Source organism: Esox lucius, chromosome 11 (genome assembly GCF_011004845.1).
Source record: "Esox lucius isolate fEsoLuc1 chromosome 11, fEsoLuc1.pri, whole genome shotgun sequence".
NCBI classification, from domain to species: Eukaryota; Metazoa; Chordata; class Actinopteri; order Esociformes; family Esocidae; genus Esox; species Esox lucius.
In genome coordinates, this window is record NC_047579.1 from 34,489,839 (window position 1) to 34,513,975 (window position 24,137).

A 24,137-nucleotide genomic window follows, 5' to 3' on the forward strand; every position below is an offset into this window, starting at 1 on the left:
AAAACACTGCACTGGAGGCATATATTACAAAATGTTCTTTTTATTTACATATCCAAGAATAACCGTTAAGAGGAGAAAGACAGGGGAGGACAGAATAATGAAGCAGATGTGGTTTAAGATTTGACACATTGACACTACCGATAGAACCAGCACACAGGGAAGGAATCATCAGTCCAGGCATTTACAGAGACACTATCCCTAACTATTCTGTCCTGGGATGAACACAAAACATACGCATGCACGCATCCACGTGCACGCACACAGACACAAAGCTTTTTTTAAAAAATTTTTATCTGTGTTCTGACTGTTTCTTATTGGATCAGACAGCAGGTAGTTGTCCCCGGACTTGAATACAATGGGTGGGGCAATCTTGCTACAGATTTCTTTGGAAGAGATGGTAACCAGAGAAATGAATGGGGTGGACTTTGTTCCATCTGGAAGAGTTGTAAATCACCCCAAGACTCAGACACTTAGAAATCCCCATAGAAGCACATACCCTCCACAATAGTGCAAACGTACACATGAGACAGATGAGAAGAGCTGACAAATTGGTATTTCATCCCCATGACACGATGCTTTCATTTGACACATTCACACTCCTTCGCCAACAATGGCAACACAATCAAAAGAGGTCCAAAATGGCACTCTGTCCCCTTTGAAGTGCTCCACTTTTGACCAAGGCTCTTACAGCCCTGGCAAATGTAGTGCACTATATAGGTCAAATATGGCCATTTAGGGCGCATCCTACCCTCCATTGGGCCCCTAGCCTGTGTCAGTTACACAATGAGGCTTGGAAGTAATTAGAATGTGAAATACTGATAAATCAAAGAAACACATTTTTATAAATACACTTTATATATCTGTCCCGATATATATACTGACTCGGTCCCCTTTTCAACATGACAGAGAAACCTGCCCACTCTACATTCTGCAATTTTATGTTGTCTGAAATGTTGTGCTTCTCAAAAGCCCAGTCTGTCCCAACATGGTTGGCTCCTCCCATCCAATCAGACAGACACCCACCCTCAACACACCAATCACAACAGAACGCTCCTCTTTGGAAGAAGAAAAATTGCAGGTAAAAACCATTTCTCTTGCAGCTCTCTTGCTCTTTCCCTCACACGCCCGCACGCACACATCCTGTATAGGGCACTACACCACCACCCAGTGGACACATTCTGCCACTACAGGGGATATCACATTGGTGAATGGAAACACACCGTAATCCCTGAACATAGATAATGCTGTGGATGATGACTGAATATGTTAAATGACAGATCATGGTAGCCATGGTAATAGCAAAATTTTATTGGGATGAAAAGGAGCCAAGGTTCTCCTCTGCTAAACTGTTCATCTGAGCACTGTGTTTTTCCTGTGGTCCTCAAACATCTTGGGGCTGGGGACCTAATTTGGAATAGTATATTCATCAAGCACCCCCATCATAATCACAGTCCAACTCGAGGGAGAAAAAATAGCGATAGAGGTTTTACTATGACTTTGGGAGTGCATGACGGAACAAACCAAGCCTTGGGTCCTGTGTGAAAATACTTTAAATACGTTTTGTAGAAAACTGGATGGTGATCCTCACAGACCGATTTCCCAGGGGTAACCTTATAAAATGTTTTGAGAGTTTGAGGACCACTGGTCTACAGCACTGAGCAATGAATCAGGGATACGGGGAGATATGAAACTCGTGGAAGGTAACCGTCTTCCTGTCTGTCGGATATGATTCTCTGTGTCTAGGCAGTCTGTCTCTTCAGCTGCAGGCCGAACGGCAGAAACCTCTGTCACTGTCTGTGTGTGTGTGTATGAAACTGTGTATTTTAGGTGGAGGTGACGGTGCTACCGCTGCCCAGCATGATGATCATCTGCTGGCAGTCATGGAGGGAGCGCTTGTCCCCCAGCTTCTCCAGAGTCCGGGCGGCGTCGGCCAACATCCCCACCCTCTGGCCGGGCGCCGACAGGAAGGAGGGGGGCAGGTAGCGACACGCCAGCATCACAGCCTCAGCCTGCTCCCTCTGACCAGGACGCATCTCACACTCCTCTACAGAGACAAACACAGAGACGAGGTGGAACACAAAATACACCTCCAGCCTGTACACACACACACACACACACACCACTCACAGACACACAGACACACACACAGACACACACACACACACACACACAGACAGGCAGGCAGTTACACACAGACAGGCAGGCAGTTTCACACAAACAGACACGCAGGCAGGCAGTTACACACAGACAGACACACAAAGACAGACCGACACAGACAGACAGACACAGACAGACAGACAGACACACACCACTCACAGACAGGCAGGCGGGCAGTTACACACAAACAGACACACACAGACAGACACAAACAGACAGACACAAACAGACAGACAGACATAGACAGACACAGACAGACAGGCAGGCAGTTACACACAGACAGACACACACAGACAGACACAAACAGACAGACACAAACAGACAGACACAGACACAGCCTCATCAGTTACCGGTCTTGGCTCCAGGGGTGGCTCTGCGTCTGAGCGAGCGGTCCAAAAGCTGGTGTGTCCTGGTGGGACTGGCCCCCGCCATCAGCCTGGCTGTTGCTTCATGAAGAAATAACTGAGGGAGAGACAGAGAGGCAGAGAGAGAGAGAGGCAGGGAGGGAGGTCGAGAGAGAGGCAGAGGGACGGGGAGAGAGAGAGAGGCAGGGAGGGAGAGAGAGAGGCAGGGAGGGAGGGAGGAAGAGGGATGGGGAGAGAGAGAGGCAGAGAGGGAGGGAGGGAGAGAGAGAGGCAGGGAGGGAGGGAGGGAGGAAGAGGGATGGGGAGAGAGAGAGGCAGAGAGGCAGGGAGGGAGAGAGAGAGAGAGGCAGAGAGGGAGGGAGGGAGAGAGAGAGGCAGAGGGACGGGGGGAGAGAGAGAGAGAGGCAGAGAGGGAGGGAGGGAGAGAGAGAGGCAGGGAGGCAGAGAGTAGAAGGAAGAGAAAGTGTATGATGAGTGATGAGTGAGGGCAGATCTGTGTATGTCAGGACCAGGGATATCACCAGAACCCATACTTTGGTACCTAGTCAATGCCAAGAGTCTGAAAACATGACGGTACTGGTTTTTGTTCAGCACCGTAGGTACCGGGGATCCAAAACGTGACAGATGGCGGCAAGTGCAGCTGCAGTAAGATTGGCCAACTTTGCGTTTGGAGGCGGATGATCAGGGAGTAATACATTCACATAAAGCACCATGCAAACTGCGCCTTCAAACTTTCAAGACTGAAGGAGGAAACACTTCCAACTAAGCGAAGCACCTCAAAGACAGGCATGCAGATTTATTTAAAGGAGAGTGAGTTTGAATTCACGTCACATTACCAACGTATCCAGAGTGTTATCCTTGTTAAATCCTCATCCTGAAACATACCATACCATCATTTATGTTTGAGACAGCTGGCATTGCTGTGCAGTCTAGCCAGCTATGTTCCACACGACGTTTGCAATGGCATAACCTCTTAAACCAGGCCCAATGGTGTGTCATTAGTCAGTATATTTAAACTACTGCTTGCCCTCTGAGTAGAGGTGTGTGTGTGTGTGTGTGTGTGTGTGTGTGTGTGTGTGTGTGTGTGTGTGTGTGTGTGTGTGTGTGTGTGTGTGTGTGTGTGTGGCCTCTGCTGTTTTCTTAAGTACATGGGATTCATTGTTGTGCTTTAGTTTTTTCCCGCGGTATCGGATTGAGTTTGGAGAAAGGTTTGGCTGGTAATGACACCGGCCACTACATTCGGGCATGGCGACATCCCCAGTCAGGGCGTGTCTCCCAGACATTCCTCCGTCCTACCCTGCGCATGGCGGGCCTGAAGCTCTGGGCCAGCTTCCGGAGGGAGGACAGGTCCTGCTGGAAGCCATGCAGCTCGCCCGGGGAGGCGGGTTGGGAGAGCCCCCCAGGACCGGAGCTCTGCTGCAGGCGCCACACGTTGGTCCGCATCACCAGCAACAGGTCACACAGCAACAGCTGAACGACCTGGGGGAGACAAACATCTTATCAGGGGGGGGGGGGGGTTGATAAGATGTACAGGGCCTTCAGTAAAACAGAAAGGCGCGTGGGTGCCCCGTCCGTCGTGCTGAATGGGGGCCGAGGTCTGTGTTGTACTGCAGGAACATTGCACCCAGCTGAGAGACACATGCAATGCAACTACAATGCACCACAGCCCTAACCTGACCGTGACCTGACCGTAGCACCACGCAGGTGTGGGTATCTGCATGTGGGTTTTCTCTCTTTCCCATTTCAACATTCATCCAAACCTTTCATGATTTTTTGAAAAAGCTGTCGAAGACTTACGGGTTAGGGTTAGGTTTCTGAGGTTAGGGTTAGGTTTCTGAGGTTAGGGTTAGGTTTCTGAGGTTAGGGTTAGGTTTCTGAGGTTAGGGTTAGGTTTCTGAGGTTAGGGTTAGGTTTCTGAGGTTAGGGTTAGGGTTTGAGGAAACCGATCACTAAAACGTGTGCCTTTCAGCACCTTGTCTATGTTACTGCTATGACAGTGAGGTCCCAGGTTGAGGCTGTCTCTCAGAAGTCTGCTGGCCTTCTCACTGTGGCTGAGGCTGAGCTGGCCGTTCTCTGGCTTGGTCAGTAGGGCACGCACCGCTCGGAACGTGTTCACAGCCGCCTTGGGCAACGGACTCCTGAGACACACATCGAAGAGCATCATCAGACAGGTGGGAATGCTGTCACATTCTCTGTTAAGAGCTTGATTCAGTCTCTCGGCTGTGCGTGTGTGTGTGTGTGTGTGTGTGTGTATGTGTTTGCGCGCACTGCAATCTGTAGACTACGAGGCAGATTCTCTGCAGCAGGGTATAGTCTCTCAGCTGTGTGTGCGCGTGTGTACTCACTCGGCAGTCTGTAGACTACGAGGCAGGTTCTCTGCAGCAGGGTACAGTCTCTCAGCTGCCGAATCGTCTCCCTGGAGCCAGTTGATGATCACCACGGCAACTGACGACCACCACTTGGAATGCGGGTCACAGCCTGAAGAGTCAGACAGATGTTAATAAAACCAGACATTTATCCACAGCCACTTACACGACCATTCCCGACCCATAGTCCTTCAAAACTATTTGGGCGGGAGGAGAGGGCCTGAATGTCCCCATGCGAAAGATTCGATTTTAAAGACCCTTATTTTTGCCAGACAACTTTAGAACCCATTCTGATTTCCCATGATGTTCTGGGATTAGGTAACTGAACATCCAGTGTTCTCCATCCGTTCCTGCACAACTACCCAGTACACACCTTCCCTCCAAATCCTGTACCACTGGAATTAAACGTGTAGTCATTAGAATCAGTCTGGTGTGAAACCTACTGTATGGTGGCTCTCCAGGAACAGGATTGGGCAGCAGTCCTCTACTCAGTGAAAATATATATATATATATGCACATTTCTCCATGGTTCTCCCCTCCCTCCCTCCCACACACACTAACAGGTCCAGCTGCTGCTGATGACGACCTGGGTTTCAATCTGTTCCCCCTCTGGCGTGGTCAGAACATGCTGACACTGCCTCTACTCTGACAGCCTGATCTCTCCAAGGGAAAAGACCACCTCTGTTTAACATTGGGCCAACCCACGCACCCACACACACACACACACACACACAGACACACACACACACACACAGACACACACACAGACACACAGACACACACACAGACACGCGCTGACTGGGCAGTCTAACAGCATGCCAAAGAAAGTCTGCTTTCAAACTCTACACACACACTCTTCCTCTAGGTACTTGTTCACGGTGATTAAAGACTTGACAGGACTGGAAGATGGATGGAGCGGTGTAAAGGACAGAGCATGTTGTGAATACCTCCCATATGCTCAGTGGAGCGAGGGAGCCTATCTAAGGAGCCTATAGCGACTTCCTCTCCTCGTCTTTGTCTGCTCTGATCTGATCTTGACAACACAGGGACCAGTCGAAGCCACGTGTCAGGAGCTAGCCACACAAGTGTTCAGGTGACATGTTACTGAAGATCACTATAAAAGAGCAACAGAGAAGGACTTCTGAAAGTACACAAAGTTATTGTGTTAAGTAGTCGGTCGGAGCACCATGGCAGGAGTACAAGTCCTAGAAGTTCTTACACGGAACAAAATGATAAACGTAACACTTTTGTTTTTGCCCCCATTCATCATGAGCTGAACTCAAAGATCTAAGACTTTCTCTGTGTAAACCAAAGGCCTATTTCTCTCAAATATTGTACACAAATCTGTCTAAATCTGTGTTAGTGAGCACCTTTGCCGAGATAATCCATCCACCTCACAGGTGTGGCATATCAAGATGCTGATTAGACAGCATGATTATTGCACAGGTGTGCCTTAGGCTGGCAACAATAAAAGGCCACTCTAAAATGTGCAGATTCACTGGATTGGTGGGGTCCGAGGGGTCTGAAAACCTGTCAGTATCTGGTGTGACCACCATTTGCCTCACGCAGTGCAACATCTCCTTCACATAGAGTTGATCAGGTTGTTGATTGTGGCCTGTGGAATGTTGGTCCACTCCTCTTCAATGGCTGTGTGAAGTTATTGGATATTGGCAGGACCTGGAACACGCTGTCGTTTACGCCGATCCTGAGCATCCCAAACATGCTCAATGGGTGACATGTCCGGTGTGTATGCTGGCCATGAAAGAACTTCCAGGAATTGTGTACAGATCCTTGCAACATGGAGCCGTGCATTATCATGCAGCAAGATGAGGTGATGGTAGTGGATGAATGGCACAACAACGGGCCTCAGGATCACGTCACGAAATCTCTGTGCATTCAAAATGCCATCAATAAAATGCTCCTGTGTTCGTTGTCCATAACACACTCCTGCCCATACCATAACCCCACCACCACCATGGGCCACTCGATCCACAATGTTGACATCAGCAAACTGCTCACCCACACCACACCATACACGCTGTCTGCCATCTGCCCTGTACAGTGAAAACCGGGATTCACCCGTGAAGGGAACACCTCTCCAAAGTGCCAGACGCCATCGAACGTGGGGCATTCTCCCACTCAAGTCGGTTACGACGATGAACTGCAGTCAGGTCGAGACCCCGATGAAGACGATGAGCATGCAGATGAGCTTCCCTGAGACGGTTTCTGACAGTTTGTGCAGACATTCTTTGGTTATGCAAACCGATTGTTGCAGCAGCGGTCTGGGTGGCTGGTCTCAGACGATCTTGGAGGTGAAGATGCTGGATGTGGAGGTCCTGGGCTGGTGTGGTTACACGTGGTCTGCGGTTGTGAGGCCGGTTGGATGTACTGCCAAATTCTCTGAAACGCCTTTGGAGACGGCTTATGGTAGAGAAATGAACATTCAATTCCCGGGCAACAGCTCTGGTGGACATTCCTGCAGTCAGCATGCCAATTGCACGCTCCCTCAAAACCTGCGACATCTGTGGCATTGTGCTGTGTGATGGAACTGCACATTTTAGGGTGGCCTTTTATTGTGCAATAATCATGCTGTCTAATCAGCATGATATGCCACACCAGTGAGGTGGATGGATAATCTCGGCAAAGGAGAAGTGCTCACTAACCCAGATTTAGACAGATTTGTGAACAATATTTGAGAGAAACAGGCCTTTTGAGGACATAGAGAAAGTCTTAGATCTTTGAGTTCAGCTCATGATAAATGGGGGCAAAAACAAAAGTGTTGCGTTTATAATTGCGTTCAGTGTACATCCCACGTGTCAAGGTAAGGGTTTGGAGCACAACACCAACCTCAGCCTACGTCCAATCAGTGTTGTATATAGTGTACATTTTCAGTGTCTTCTCTCCATGTTGCTAAAACGATGGCTAGAGGACTATTGGTCTCATTTGCGCCTCGGTGAAGAGCAGCATGTGGACCAGCAGCGGAGCAAGACGAGGCCGTTGGGTCTCACCGGTCACAGTTGCCATGTTGGATCCGATGGCGAAGGACTGGGTGGTCGCTCCGGCAGCGTCTGACGCGCTGGTCAACAGCTGCAGGTACTCCAGAGCATCCGCGTACTCTCTGAGGGGACACACGCTTCGGTTAGTTCAGAGGGAATTAGCACACCTTAAGAACACGCGCTGGTTATGAGCTACGATCAGCGTTCTCTTAGGGACACGCACAAACCCTGACACACCTGACAAACACTAGGAGGCGCTCAAGAGCTCATGTTCAAAAACACGAGAGAATTCGCCCGAAAAAGCCAAAAAGACGAATCCATTCATTCAAGATTAAATTTTTACAGCGTAGTGTTAGAAGGTTCTCCTCACCCTGAAACTAGTCTAGAGCCTCAATTCTCTTTTAACAGCGGGCTACCGACATCAGCCTCCACTAGCAGTGTAATGTCATCTTTTTTTATATGATTAATTATCCATGGGATTGATAGCGGGTTACACCATGCGACTGTGGATCACCTACCCCTCTCCGTCAGTGGGGGTCTTACCCCCCCGGGGCTGGGCCACACAGTACAGGGCCTTCTCCAACAGGTGTTCCCTAAACGCCTGGGTCACCTGGGCCAGAGGGTCCACTGTGGAGACACACGGAGGGACAAGACATGAGGCTTCACCTCCGCTGAGAACATGACTGGAGACAGAAGGACTGTGGCAGAGCTTTGTAGACGACCCGTGTCCCCTTTTCATCTGGGTGATTGTGCGTATCGACGCCCTCCACACTACTGACCCGTGTTGCCCGCCTGGCTGTAGATGCTCTCTTTGGGGGTGCTGCGGACAGCCCAGTCCCCGTCCACGAAGAAGCGGTGGCCCAGGGGGTGACAGAGCCACTGCATGGCTGGAGGAACACTGCCACTGGACGACAGACAGGCCTGGCGGGCGCTGCTCAGAAACACCCGCTGGGGACGGAGGGACACATACAGCGTATTCAAATGAACATACCTCACGCTCTCGCACCTCACGCTCTCGCACCTCACGCTCTCGCACCTCACGCTCTCGCACCTCACGCTCTCGCACCTCACGCTCTCATACCTCACGCTCTCATACCTCACGCTCTCGCACTTCTAAATGGATCCGATTCAGTCCGTTTATTGGCCTGGGAAATGTATCGGCTAAAGCAAATGTAGATTTTCAAAAAGCAAATAGGCATTAAACAATAGAATGAACCAATAGTCACAAATGAAGAGTAACTTCACACCATCATTTAAGAACCACAAAGTTTAAAATATGATATAGTAACCCGTTTATATTTGAAATGTTACATTATAAGCGGTGTCCTGTGTTGTGTCGTGTGCTAACAGCAGAATGGAGGAATGACGAGTGGATGACTTTCACATTGCCCTGCTGTGATTTACACACTGGGGTATTTAACCTGACAGATAGGGGGAGTTTGCCCAAATCATATGGGTTCAAATTATTTATGGGTTTATTATCACTTGAAGGAAATATGAATCCTTATATGAGCGTACATTTGGTTACGAGGTCAGAGCATTTCGTTTTTGGGCAGGAGGCACATTTCCGTTATTTCGTTTTAGACGGGCCTTCGCAACCTTCCCTCTGTTTAGGGAAACAGCTTTCCACCCTCATCATTTACACTTTGGTGGATTCTTTCACATGCACCAAGTATTTCTCATCTTGTGTTTGGGCAGAACCGTGTTGCAGCCCTGGGCCTGGGACCGGTCTTTACATGAAGCTGACTGACGGGGGAGGTTCTCTAGATTAATCTCTGAGTTGATGAGAACTCATCTTTTCTGAATTTTAATCCCGCTCTGAAGCATTGTTAAAGCTTTAGCGTTTTTGTTTTATGAATTGGTACTTACTAATTGGACCCCAGGTCCCACTAACATAGAGGCCAGTTGGTTGTCTGACTGGCCGGAGGTCTCCATTGGGACGTCCACTGTAATGCTCTGTGTGCTGGCCCTTCTTGCCTCGTCCCACAGACTGTTCAGTGCCTTGTGGGCGTTTCCTGGGGTGTTGGTCTTTAGGCAGAGCCTGATGTACCACTTTGTTTGCCTCACCGCAAAGATGTCTACAGATACGTTGAGATCATGGTCCCGGAATCCTTTTCAGAACAACACGGCTGTTCGTCTGACTGAGATTTATCGTCAGGGCTCAAGTCTGACAGAATGTGCACTGAAGCTATTCACGTCTCGCTCTTCGTCTCTTTATTCCTCGCACTCCTCCCATATCCTGCCTGACTCCCTCCCTCACAAAGAGACAGCGTTTGGAAACCCGGCGAGGCGACTCACCGATGTGAAGTGAAGGAGTCTGGGTAGGCTGGCTTTGACTCGTAGGGCTGCGGAGACGTAGATCTCTCCAAGCGTGGCCACAGGCAGACAGGGACCTGAACACTCGGCCAGGTTGACAGCACTCAGGGCCATGTGCACAGCAGACAGGCGGCTGGCACCCAGCTTACCTACACAAACAATTAGAAGAAATAAGCCAACCACAGACCCCCGGACAGGAGAACAATGTTAAACGTTTCCCGTCCACTCTGCCTTCGGGTCTTCAACTGGGCCAGGGGTTCTACAGCCCTAACAGGTGAAAGTCGTGGTAATGGTTTGGAATCTCCGTTTGGGTGCCACAACTAGTGTCATAACAACATGTGGCGAATCTTCTCATATAAAGCTGAACCAAATGTTTTTCTAAAGTCACTAAATCCAGTGAAAGGTTTTCATGCTCTAAATAACGCTACTTTGTTTGTACGTACATCCTGCTGCTCCGATTTGACAGTCAAGATGGATTTCCTTCCTAATTTCACCTCATCAATTTCCCTGTCACGATTTGATCTGTTCATTTGCTTCATGTTATTAATGTGAACAGTATCCAAACAGCAGCTGAGAGTAGAAAAGAATCTGTGCATTCTGACCGTGCGGCAAACTTCCAGCGCGAACACACAGCCCTCCGCCTGCCGTTAAACAGATCTACACACGCGTCAGGAAATCCGGCCCACGTCCACCTCTCTCCGATCCCAAGTTGATCGTACTAAAATGCATCCGTATTTCCGGAGTACCCACGGCGGCGTGGTGTCAGCGGGAGGCCCAGGTCCAGGTCACCTACCCGTCATGTGCAGCTGGTGAAGACGGTGGTACACCAGGGCGGCGTCACGACTGCTCTTGCGCGCATCCTCTCGGAGCCCCCCGGCGCGGAGCCCGCCGGCCCTGACAGCCAGCCAGCGTCCCACCCACAGGCGCTGGAGGCAGAGGCGGAGCAGCGCCCACAGGGCGGCGCAGGCCAGGTCCAGCTGAGAGGTGGGTAGCGGGCGCCCCAGGGCCTTCAGACACGTCCACAGGTTCTGACTGGCCTGGGCAAAGTCTCCCTGTGGGAGGGGGGAGGGGGGAGGGAGGGGCTGTATCAAACCTGCAGTCACACGCTGCTAATCTGTGTGTCTACTGCACTCATATATATCACATACATATATATAAATATACACATTTATATATACAAATTTGTTATGACTATATAGGAAATCGGTTTCAGTGAGGATGGGTCTGTCATACCCGGGCAAGGTCCAGGTCGGCCTGCTTGCGGTGCCTCCAGAACAGCACGGAGGAGCCCGAGTGGGGCCTGGTGACGGGCTCTCCATAGACCAGGAGTCGGATCAGCACCCCGGCCACCAGCAGGCCGTTCAGCAGCCAGATCAGCAGGGTTGGCAGCATCCAGTCCATCCAGCCCCACGACTCGGCTGGGCGGAGGAGAGCGGAGGAGGTCAGGAGACAGTCGCACGGCAGTTCTACACCCCTCCCGCCCCCCGGCTCCATCCCTCCATACCTGCGTTTTCCAGACCCAGCATGGCCCTGCCGGTGGAGGGGGGGGCTCCCGGCTCGGCGGCGGAACTCCTCCCTCCACACAGCAGCGCCGCCAGCGGGTTGAGGGAGAGGAAGAGGAAGGTGAAGGTGCACAGAGCCACGCGCGAGCGGTCCAGCATGCCGGCGCCACCCGCCGTGGACAGGGACAGCGCCTCCATTGGACTCACAGCTGGCTGGGAGCAGAGAGTTAGAGGGCGTCGGTCAAACATCACTCTGACCAGCACCATTCGCACGCCCCGTTTGGTTTCTCTGTATGTCCTGCCTGACGTGTCACCTGGCAGTCATGTCTGAGCAGGGGAGGTTTACCTTGCTGTCCTCCCCCATGGGGCTGTCTGGTTCGGAGTCGCTGCTACAGTGGGAGTAGGAGGTGGGAGAGCCCACGTCAGAGGGCGGGGGGGTGGGCAGCTCACTCTTCACGTCCGTCTGAGGACCGTCCACCTCCATGGCAACCAGGTCTTTCAGAGACTCTGAAGAGGCAGAGATGACGAGAGAGAAAAGAGAGAGATGGAGAGATAGAAGAGGGAGGGACAGGTTCACCCTCACAATAGTCCAGAACAACACTACATCTGTAATGAGATCTGGGTGGCTGCAAGCCAGGGATCATGATGAAAGGATGGAGGGGACGAAAAGGCCCAGGACGGAGAGAAGAGCAGCCGGGACAGAGAGAAGAGCAGCCGGGACAGAGAGAAGAGCAGCCGGGAAAGAGAGAAGAGCAGCCGGGAAAGAGAGAAGAGCAGCCGGGACAGAGAGAAGGGCAGCCGGGACAGAGAGAAGGGCAGCCGGGAAAGAGAGAAGGGCAGCCGGGACAGAGAGAAGGGCAGCCGGGACAGAGAGAAGGGCAGCCGGGACAGAGAGAAGAGCAGCCGGGACAGAGAGAAGAGCAGCCGGGACAGAGAGAAGAGCAGCCGGGACAGAGCAGCCGGGACAGAGAGAAGAGCAGCCGGGACAGAGAGAAGAGCAGCCGGGACAGAGAGAAGAGCAGCCGGGACAGAGAGAAGAGCAGCCGGGACAGAGAGAAGAGCAGCCGGGACAGAGAGAACAGCACCCAGAACAGAGAGAACAGCACCCAGAACAGAGAGGAGGAAAACGTACTGTTCTTCTGAGCTGACATCTTGAAGGCAATGTTTTCAGCTTTCAGTTTCTGGTTAGACTGCTGCAAGTAGCGGATGTAATCGATGGCCTTCTTCAGGATTGCTGACTTGTTGAGCTGCTTAGCAGATGGAAGAAGTTGTGACAAACTAAGAACCAATTTGACAGCCTCGGACAACACTGTCTTTGAGCACAATGAATGAAGTTAAATAAATATAAATATAACACTAACAGCGAACACCGGAATCCACAAAAATACATGTTTCTCTGTCATAATTCTGCAGTCTCCTGCTTAATGTCGTGAATCAAATCTTTGACATTTCACTTAAAAAAAAAAATGTAGACATTATTTTTATATTAATACCTTGGCCTCAGTCCCAGCCACAAGGTTTTTGAGCTCAATGATCTTGTCGTTGATAGATGAGCGGTAGCGCTTCTCGATTGCATTGTGGGCCGTGCGCTTCTCACCTTTGGGGGGCGGGCCCATGGGCTTACCACTGATGGTGATACGGTTGATGGGCAGCTTGTCAGAGTCCATCATCACTGGCACTGTGGTCAGAATAGTGCCTCCACTCATCAGAGCCTGAGGGAAAGAGAGGGAAGAAGACAGAATTGAAAGGACAGTAAAGGACAGAAAATATTGTTTTATAATATGATTAACTATCATGTTGTTAGAATAAACTCCTTTTGACCAGGGACAATCATGTTGTTAGAATGAACTCCTTTTGACCAGGGACAATCATGTTGTTAGAATGAACTCCTTTTGACCAGGGACAATCATGTTGTTAGAATGAACTCCTTTTGACCACGGACCATAATGTCATATCATGAGAATTTGTTTACAAAGTAATCAGAAAGTGGCTCCCGGACAATATGTTCATGTAAGACTGGGGCACTTCGGCGGAGCTTCACAGAAGCCCATTTGAAAGCGTATTATCAATGTGACGGCCCCCACCTGGAGGGAGTGAGTGCTCTGAGACGTGGTGGTGGCCAGGGAGCTTATGCAAGGAGAGGCCACCGTGGTGACCATACAGGGATCACGGTTCAGTGTGGTCAGCAGCAGAGATTCAGCCTTGATGAACTGGGGCTGGAGCAACACCTGACAGAAGGTAAGACAAACAGAGGGAGAGAGAGAGAGAGACACGGTGAGGGAGGGATGGGTGAGTTAGACTGGGTCTTGAGGTGACAGTCCACTCCAAATGAATGAAGAACTGGGCTGGGATGATTGAACACAACCTTACTAACTATCCTCAGATGACCCCTACTCACTGGGACTTGCTGAACGTGGTGGGAGGCGATGGTCTGAGCTGGGGGACTTGCCGAGGTGGCCAGGAGAGGAGATGAGGTGGTCAGAGCCTGGATGGTCACTGGCTGAATGCCAGGAGACGAAGACAGGCTGACGATTGGCTGGGCGGGGCCTCCTTGATGATTGGCAACTGAAAAAGCATCAGGGTCAAGTTCATAAGGCACCGAATTGAAGAAAAATGTACTAAAATAGCATGGAACTCCCTAAAAGTTTCCTTTTTCCTAGTGTACACTAATGAATCCTCAAAAGTAAAGGTTTGTATGTAAACGGTATGTAACCTTTTGATCAGAGGTTTTATGTAAACTTTTGATCAGAGCCATTTGGGGGATTTCTGTTATCATTATGATTTAAAAAGGAACAACTGTGATCACTATCCTTAAATAAAAGACAGTTTTTTTTTGCATGATCAGTCATATTTTCAAAATCAATACCAAAATTCCACCAGGGCATTTCTGCCAGGGTATGCAAACATATGAGCACAACTGTAAGCGTCTAGCAAGGCCAAAGTTCATAGATTCCACTAAGTTCGCATTCACTAATTACGTGGCTTCTTAGTACATGACTTCGGACCTCTACTGTGACATCATGAAGTGATATGGGCACTAACTCACTGGCAGTGTCATTTTAGTGTTTGACCTTTGACCACTACTCACCAAAAAAACCTGAGGGGAACTCACTGCTCTGGACCGACCTCAGACTGTAGGGGAAACTCACTGCTCTGGACCGACCTCAGACTGTAGGGGAAACTCACTGCTCTGGACCGACCTCAGACTGTAGGGGAAACTCACTGTTCTGGACCGACCTCAGACTGTAGGGGAAACTCACTGCTCTGGACCGACCTCAGACTGTAGGAGAAACTCACTGCTCTGGACCGACCTCAGACTGTAGGGGAAACTCACTGCTCTGGACCGACCTCAGACTGTAGGGGAAACTCACTGCTCTGGACCGACCTCAGACTGTAGGGGAAACTCACTGCTCTGGACCCACCTCAGACTGTAGGGGAAACTCACTGCTCTGGACCCACCTCAGACTGTAGGGGAAACTCACTGCTCTGGACCCACCTCAGACTGTAGGGGAAACTCACTGCTCTGGACCCACCTCAGACTGTAGGGGAAACTCACTGCTCTGGACCCACCTCAGACTGTAGGGGAAACTCACTGCTCTGGACCGACCTCAGACTGTAAGGGAAACTCACTGCTCTGGACCGACCTCAGACTGTAGGGGAAACTCACTACTCTAGACTGCTCCATCCTGGCTGTTATAATGGACAGACAGGCTAGGTACTGCTTAGTGTTAGACCGATTATCTGGGCCGATTTTCGCCTTTTACTAATTTAGCTGTTATCGGCCCTTGGACATTGGCCAAGCCGATAATCCCTTTCATGTAGTTGATCAAAATGCCCCGCTGGTGCACAGATCTAAAAGCTAATCAACCAAAATAGATTGCACCACTCTATTTGGAAATGTATTAGAAAATGAAAAAAAAATACCTGATTAATTTAAAGTCAGTTTTGTGTCTGTGTCGTAGGGGGAACTCTTCTGGTGCGAATTCCATTCAAATATAAAGATCGGGAACATTGGCATATAAAATCGGTTATTGGCCAATTTAATCCCAAAATATCAGTATCGGCATCGGCCTTTATAAACCGATATTGGGCTGACCCTAGTACTGCTCCGTCTCAGCTGTTATAATGGGCAGCCTGGCTAGTCCTGATGACAATGCCAAATTGGATTTCATCGACATGTGCTTTCACCACGCAGCATGCGCGCACCAGTGTACATCCATGTTGGTTTCCGACCACGCGGGCCTGCCATCGGCGCACACTGCTAATCTAGACCGCCGCCACCTGCCGGTAGCCTGACCACCTGTTGAGACAAAGGGACGGACGCAGAATTGCCTGTTCACCTGTGTAGCCGTTCTGGGCGCTGTAGTTGATCCTGATCTGCTGAGGGTGCTGATGCTGGGGGGCCGGCGTGGTGAACAGGGCCTGGGGGGCGGCCGTAAACACCGCGCTCGGGCCTGTCTGGGGGGCGTGGGGGGAGGAGGCTGGTGGAGGAAGCTGCACGGGGGAAGCGGCAGTGGGGGAGAGGAGTGGCAGGGGCTGGGGCTGGTCCACCGTGGGTTGCCGGAGGCTCGGAGAGGGCTGCTGCGTGGGCTTGGCTAACGGGACTGGGGTGGTTGTGGCGACGTGGGCCAGGGGTGACTGCTGGAAGGTGGAGGAGTGGAACGCCTTGTCCGGGGGAGAAGAACTCCTGATGATAGGGGGGCCCAGGAGAGCGTCCAGGTGGGGGCTGCTGCTCAGGATGGAGGAGGGCGAGGATGTGGAGGAGGCGGACGTAGGGGAGGCGGCGGAGTGGGTCAGGGCGGAAACGGGGAGATCTGGGGTGGGGTCGAAGAGACCCGCTATGTCCTGGTTGAATTCCACCATGTCTTGGTGGTTGATGAGCTGCAGCATGTCTGAGAGAGACAATCACAAAGACAGGTTAGTCAACCACTGATGTGCCGGTATAGGAGATTGGGAGAAGGGGGGTACCCAATGGAAAACCACTAAACATGTTAGAACATTTCAGACATCAAAATGGATCTGTAATCAAAACCTTCACCCCCACAATACTTCTGACCACAATGGGGAAAACCCCAAAACTTAGTTCCTAGACCTAGTTACATAGTTATGGGTCCCCAGCAGCAGAGCAGACTGCCGATGAAGCCATTCTAGACAAGGGAAGAACTGTGCCTAGAAGGCCACTATCCCAGAGTTTTCTCTTCAGTGTTGACATTGAGACTGGTGTTTTGTGGATACTACAAACCCGATTCCAAAAAAGTTGGGACACTGTACAAATTGTGAGTAAAAAAGGAATGGAATAATTTTAAAATCTCATAAACTTATATTTAATTCACAATAGACTATAGATAACATATCGAATGTTGAAAGTGAGACATTTTGTAATGTCATGCCAAAAATCATTTTGGATTTCATGAGAGCTACACATTCCATAAAAGTTGGGACAGGTAGCAATAAGAGGCCGGAAAAGTTAAATGTACAGATAAGGAACAGCTGGAGGACCAATTTTCAACTTATTATGTCAATTGGCAACATGATTGGGTATGAAAAGTGCCTCTCAGAGTGGCAGTGTCTCTCAGAAGTCAAGATGGGCAGAGGATCACCAATTCCCCCAATGCTGCAGCGAAAAATAGTGGAGCAATATCAGAAAGGAGTTTCTCAGAGAACAACTGCAAAGAGTTTGAAGTTATCATCATCATCATCATCTACAGTGCATAATGTCATCCAAAGATTCAGAGAATCTGGAACAATCTCTGTGCATAAGGGTCAAGGCCGGAAAACCATACTGGATGCCCGTGATCTTCGGGCCCTCAGACGGCACTGTATCACATACAGGAATGATACTGTAATGGAAATGTTTTCAGGAATACTTCCAGAAAACATTGTCGGTGAACACAATCCACCGTGCCATTCGCTGTTGCCGGCTAAAACTCTATAGCTCAATAAAGAAGCCATATCTAAACAGGATCCAGAAGCGCAGGCGTTTTCTCTGGGCCAAGGATCGTTATCAGTGCTCAGTTCAGAAGCCTGCATCTCTGATGGTATGGGGTTGCATGAGTGCGTGTGGCATGGGCAGCCTACACATCTGGAAAGGCACCATCAATGCTGACAGTTATTTCCAAGTTCTAGAACAACATATGCTCCCATCCAGATGTCGTCTCTCAGGGAAGACCTTGCATTTTCCAACATGACAATGCCAGACCACATACTGCATCAATTACAATGTCATGCCTGCATAGAAGAAGGATCCGGGTACTGAAATGTCCAGCCTGTAGTCCAAATCTTTCACCCATAGAAAACATTTGGCGCATCATAAAGAGGAAGGTGCGACAAAGAAGACCTAAGACAGTTGAGCAACTAGAAGCCTGTATTAGACAAGAATGGGACAACATTCCTATTCACAAACTTGAGCAACTTGTCTCCTCAGTCCCCAGACGTTTGCATTCTGTTATAAAAAGAAGAGGGGATGCCACACAGTGGTAAACATGGCCTTGTCCCAACTTTTTTGAGATGTGTTGATGCCATGAAATTTAAAATCAACTTATTTTTTCCCTTAAAGTGATACATTTTCTCAGTTTAAACATTTGATATGTCATCTATTTTGTATTCTGTATAAAATATTGAAATTTGAAACTTCCACATCATTGCATTCTGTTGTTATTCACACTTGTACAGTGTCCCAACTTTTTTGGAATCGGGTTTGTATTTAATGATGCTGCCAATTTAGGACCTGTGATGGAGTCTGTTTCTCAAACTAGACACTCTAATGTATTAGTCCTTTTGCTCAGTTGTGCACTGGGGCCTCCCACGCCTCCTTCTATTCTGGTTAGAGGCTTCACATCTTAGAACAAGAATAGACTGACGAATTTCAGAAGAATGTTTTTGTTACTGGCCATTTTGAGCCTGTAATCGAACCCACAAACGCTGATGCTGAAGATACTGAACTAGTCTAAAGAAGGCCAGTTTCATTGCTTCTTTAATCAGCACAAAAGTTTTCAGTAGTGCTAACATAATCCCAAAAGGGTTTTCTAATGATTAATTGGCCTTTTAAAATGATAACCTTGGATTAGCAAACACAATGTGCCTTTGGATCACAGGACTGATTGCTGTTAATAGCAGGTCTCTGAGCTGTATAGATACAGACACAACTACCGTTCAACTGAGCTGTATAGATACAGACACAACTACCGTTCAACTGAGCTGTATAGATACAGACACAACTACCGTTCAACTGAGCTGTATAGATACAGACACAACTACCGTTCAACTGAGCTGTATAGATACAGACACAACTACCGTTCAACTGAGCTGTATACATACAGACACAACTACCGTTCAACTGAGCTGTATATATACACACACACAACTACCGTTCAACTGAGCTGTATATATACACACACAACTACCGTTCAACTGAGCTGTATACATACAGACACAACTACCGTTCAACTGAGCTGTATATATACACACACACAACTACCGTTCAACTGAGCTGTATATATACACACACACACAACTACCGTTCAACTGAGCTGTATATATACACACACACACAACTACCGTTCAACTGAGCTGTATATATACACACACACACACACAACTACCGTTCAACTGAGCTGTATATATACACACACAACTACCGTTCAACTGAGCTGTATATATACACACACAACTACCGTTCAACTGAGCTGTATATATACACACACACAACTACCGTTCAACTGAGCTGTATATATACACACACACACAACTACCGTTCAACTGAGCTGTATATATACACACACACAACTACCGTTCAACTGAGCTGTATATATACACACACACACACACACAACTACCGTTCAACTGAGCTGTATATATACACACACAACTACCGTTCAACTGAGCTGTATATATACACACACACACAACTACCGTTCAACTGAGCTGTATATATACACACACACACAACTACCGTTCAACTGAGCTGTATATATACACACACACAACTACCGTTCAACTGAGCTGTATATATAAACACACAACTACCGTTCAACTGAGCTGTATATATAAACACACAACTACCGTTCAACTGAGCTGTATATATAAACACACAACTACCGTTCAACTGAGCTGTATATGTACACACACACAACAACTGTTCCAAAAAAGTTGAAAAGGAATGTTTTGAGTGAAGAATATATTATATAATATATATATTGTGTATGTGTGTGTGTGTGTGTGTGTGTATGGTGCTGGCTGTAGTGTTGTGGTCCGGGGTCACTGGAGGTCAAGGAGAGGAGGAACATCAAATGACACAACATAGTGGAAGTGGTATCCCTAAGGATTCAAAGGGGGGAAACATAGTGTTTGCCATTAGCTTGTGTGCAACATGTTCAGTTGGGCAGATGGTACCCCCTCCTACAGTCCCTTACAGGGCTGGGAATGTGCCCAGTAAAGACGACTGGTTAGCCAAAGACAGGTAAGACCCCATCTTTGAATCTGGAACAACCTATGACGGGCACAGCCCTGCATCTGGCCACATCATATATACGTACTGAGGTATTTACACACACAAGGTACAGTGTGATGAATAAAGACGACAGTGGGTGTAATGAAATGTATTAAGGTGGAGGAACACTACTCAGCTGGCCTGTGATGGCCGACCAAACTGAAGTACAGGGTTATTTATGCAGACGTATAGTCCCCATTGAGTCTGGTATACCACCTATTCTCAGTCTAATATATTTGTCCCGGGTTGTGGGTCCCGGTGTCTACTGTGGATTGTGATACTGTGGTCGGCCCTGGCCATGATAGTTTTGGTTTTGTTTGCAGTCGTGTGTCAGTGTAAAAAAGATTATACAAAATAAATACATTTCAATTAAAATAATGGGAGGAGAAATTATACTAATATAGATGGTTTTACAGAAAACTCCAGAAATGTATGTTAGAAAATACTGAAAATAGAAAATACTGTTCTGATGTTGGGAAGTATGCTAATTTAGTAATGAGTCTTTTGTGATTTAAATATAGGTTAAATCTAATAGTGTAACATCAAGGAGCACCGCGTTCTAAGTTGGTCCGACCAGGATATGAAGCTTGAGTCATTGTTGAATAGCCATTGTTGTGTGTGAACATGGTATAGAATTACAAGAACACACTTCTGCTTAATTTCTGCCCACAGCAGCCTGACTAGCCTGGATTTGTAAACCAATGTTTTGTATGAGGTGATCACAACCAACCAATCAGAAAGTACCTCAGACACTTGCTATGCGGACCAACCCCCAAGACAGAAAGAGAGCTTGTCTGTGGTTCCAACGAAAAGGGGTTACTAGCGGGCAATTCTTCTACAGGTTACTCTCGGTCAATTCTGGGGATGGGCGGGTGGGCTGCTGCAGCAGTTAGAGCAGATTATCATTATGGAGAAAATTTTGCAAAAATATTGAATATTAGCGAACCGCCAAAAAAACGAATAACCAACATTAAACTGATCGTATGGTTACATAATGAAAAGTAATAAGTAAAATACAGTTTAGAATATTATCAATATGATTATCATTAAATAAGACTGCAACCGTCAATCAGTTTATACATATATAGAGGGTGAATCTTGAAAGACAGAAGTAGCCAAAAGATTATTCAGATCGTTGTGTGTTATTTCACTTCACATGAACCCGAGAAAAGGGAATGCACGATAGTAACCTTGTCATGATGTCAGTAGGACAACTTGGAGGGGCGGGGCGCGCAATGCAACTTGCTTCTGTTCGTCTCACATGTCGGTAGCTGGCAGCACATATATAGTTGAAACCATCTTTCAAACTATATCAGATAACTAATCAACTTATCAATAATATCAGAAAACATCAGATCCAAACTTTGGAGATAGCATCCCAAAACGTTGTTACAGCGCTAAAATGAAAGTAGTATGTAGTAACAAAAGACAAGCACCAAACTACAGCAAAGGGTTCGCAACTGTAGTTATCTGGCAAGGGATTCTCTGACAAAAACAAACCTGTATCACTTGATGTTTGAGTAAACTATAAACAATTGAATTGGTCCTCCTGATTTCAGGTCATACACTAAAAGGTAGCTAGCTGGCTAACTAACCTAATTCTTGTCATGACAGAAAAGGCAAAGTGTATGGGGTTGAGTGACTAGCGGTATTAAAACTACAATACACACCTTAAAATATGTAACTATTAGTTTACATAGTTTGGCGAGAAAACTATGTGCTGCTGTTTCATATGTGGTACGACTGTGCATGTCAGTTTGAAAGTTCAAGTTGCTAGCTTCGCCAGCAAAGAAACACCTGCATAGCTAGGTCAATCTTAGTTTTCTTACCATCAATGTCGTTGAGCAGAGCCGTGTCAATATCGCTGGGGTCATTAAGAGATAGTTGGAGAGTTGGATCCAGATTATCCAGTGACGGATCGTCAAAAGACAAGTTGTTCATTTTTATGGCTAGCGTATGCTGATGTTAACAGTGTGGCAAAAAATGCTATTCCACTTAAATCGATGTCTGGACAGCTAGCCACATTTGCAATAATGCCTGTAAGATGAACTCCAAAGTCTTACTGATTTGTCATATACTTCCTGTCTCTGTCTTCATATTAATGTTCAAGAAGCAAACTTGTCAAGCTAAACAGTGTGGTTCACCAACATTGCTTAGGTGGTTATGATGGAACTACACAAACCACAGGGTGCCCAAAAGGAGTGACACTTGTTTTAGCCAATCGCAACAACCCTGTGAATTCTGGCTCCCACTTTCAGTCCCATGCTTGTTGTGCCTGGCAATTCCCAGACAAAATACAAAAATGAATGTCGATGGCATTTAAATCTGTGCATGGCTATTATGAAGAGTGAAGAGGCATTGCTCTTAATTTTTACTTTCACGTTCCTCGAAAATTACTAAGATTTATCAAGAACACTATAGACATTTATTTTAATCAAAATAACATATAAAATGTAAAATGCATTGATCAAACGGTTTTTATATTTGTTTCGTTCAAGGTCTTCACTTTATTCAGGGAAAGTTTTAGTTGTGTTTTATAGTCATATGGTATTTACGGTATTTCAAATTGTAGATGAACAGCATGGGTCTGTTTATTGTGGGCTTGTCCTTAACAGCCAATCACCCACAAGTAGGGGTGGGCTGACAACGATTCAAGTTTGTGTGGCCGGTAGCGATGACTCCGCCTGTAGAACCAGAGAAATCGACCAATGGCGAACTCGGAAACAGAGTGGGGTGATCTGACATCACGACTTTGGGTCCCGTGATTACATCATGTATTTCTCCATGAAGAGTAGTGTAGCTGAGGGGTGGGCGGAGCGGGATGAATGTGTAGGTACAGACTCAGAAAATCACAATCACCTTTTATCGCAAAATGCACACATACTCATATTGCACTTTGCGTAATAATTAATTATAATCCTCAGTGTTGCTTGAAAATATTGAGACCATGGGACAAACTGGGTTCATGGAAGTCCCATTTGGTTGGCTGGCTTGAAGACAAAACAAACACTTTCTTCAAACAATAATATAAAACAAAAGAAAATATATTATTTAAACATAAAAATTAAACAATTAACTTGGTAAAAGACTCTCCAGAATATCCTTTAATAAGTATACATTTCCTCACAAAAAATCAGTCTCATCCGCCAATTGCTGTCATAGTGAAACATACACATCCATTAGGAGCAATAGGCCCACATGTGGAGGCTCAGGAATAAGCCATGGTAGCACAACAAAGGCGTGGTGGAGGAAAAGAAAATGGGTCAATAACCTGCAGTAGCACAAGAGCCAACAGATTTAACAGCGAGCAGATTATATATATATATATATATATATATATATATATATATATATGTGTGTGTGTGTGTGTGTGTATGTATGTATATAGGTACACATCAACTGTGAGAGACGGAATCTAAAACAAAAATCCAGCAAATGCCATTGTATGATTTTTAAATAATTAATTAGCATTTTATTGCATGACATAAGTATCTGATCACCTACCAACCAGTAATAATTCCAGCTCTCACAGACCTGTTCGTTTTTCTTTAAGAAGCCCTCCTGTTCTACACTCATTACCTGTATTAACTGCACCTGTTTGAACTCATTACCTTTATAAAAGACACCTGTCCAGACACTCAATCAAACAGACTCCAACCTCTCCACAATAGCCAAGACCAGAGAGCTGTGTAAGGACATCAGGGATAAAATTGTAGACCTGCACAAGGCTGGGATGGGCTACAGGACAATAGGCAAGCAGCTTGGTAACAAAGCAACAACAAGGCAATTATTAGAAAATGGAAGAAGTTCAAGATAATGGTCAATCTCCCTCGGTCTGGGGCTCCATGCAAGATCTCACCTCGTGGGGCATCAATGATCATGAGGAAGGTGAGGGATCAGCCCAGAACTACACGGCAGGACCTGGTCAATGACCTGAAGAGAGCTGG

The 24,137-nt window shown here is 47.5% G+C and overlaps 1 protein-coding gene across 2 annotated transcripts; it reads right to left on the reverse strand.

Annotated features, from left to right (window-relative positions):
- Positions 1 to 20: 20 nt before the first annotated feature.
- Positions 21 to 22,369, reverse strand: srebf1 (sterol regulatory element binding transcription factor 1). 2 transcript variants are annotated; one of them, XM_013135832.4, is made up of 19 exons: positions 22,020 to 22,369; positions 16,043 to 16,594; positions 14,101 to 14,267; positions 13,787 to 13,930; positions 13,196 to 13,414; positions 12,835 to 12,949; positions 12,049 to 12,209; positions 11,705 to 11,915; positions 11,434 to 11,618; positions 10,994 to 11,252; positions 10,183 to 10,349; positions 8,664 to 8,832; positions 8,403 to 8,511; positions 7,897 to 8,006; positions 4,868 to 5,000; positions 4,495 to 4,660; positions 3,819 to 4,001; positions 2,508 to 2,619; positions 21 to 2,044 (listed from the first exon to the last, which is right to left on the reverse strand). In XM_013135832.4, the coding sequence occupies exons 1-19, from the start codon at positions 22,129 to 22,131 to the stop codon at positions 1,824 to 1,826; spliced, it is 3,495 nt and encodes a 1,164-aa protein (XP_012991286.2). In that variant the 5' UTR covers positions 22,132 to 22,369; the 3' UTR covers positions 21 to 1,823. The 2 variants fall into 2 exon arrangements, with proteins under 2 accessions (XP_012991286.2, XP_012991285.2); XM_013135831.4 differs by having other exon boundaries at positions 12,835 to 12,952.
- Positions 22,370 to 24,137: the final 1,768 nt, after the last annotated feature.

Bases quoted from the DNA above. Each gene is read 5' to 3' on its own strand.
- srebf1 (XM_013135831.4), bottom strand. From the start codon at position 22,131: ATGAACAACTTGTCTTTTGACGATCCGTCACTGGATAATCTGGATCCA. The intron at 8,833-10,182 runs GTGAGTCGCCTC...CTCCGTCCCCAG, and splicing joins GACTCCTTCACTTCACATCG to CGGGTGTTTCTGAGCAGCGC. The intron at 4,661-4,867 runs GTGAGTACACAC...TGTGTGTCTCAG, and splicing joins CGTAGTCTACAGACTGCCGA to GAGTCCGTTGCCCAAGGCGG.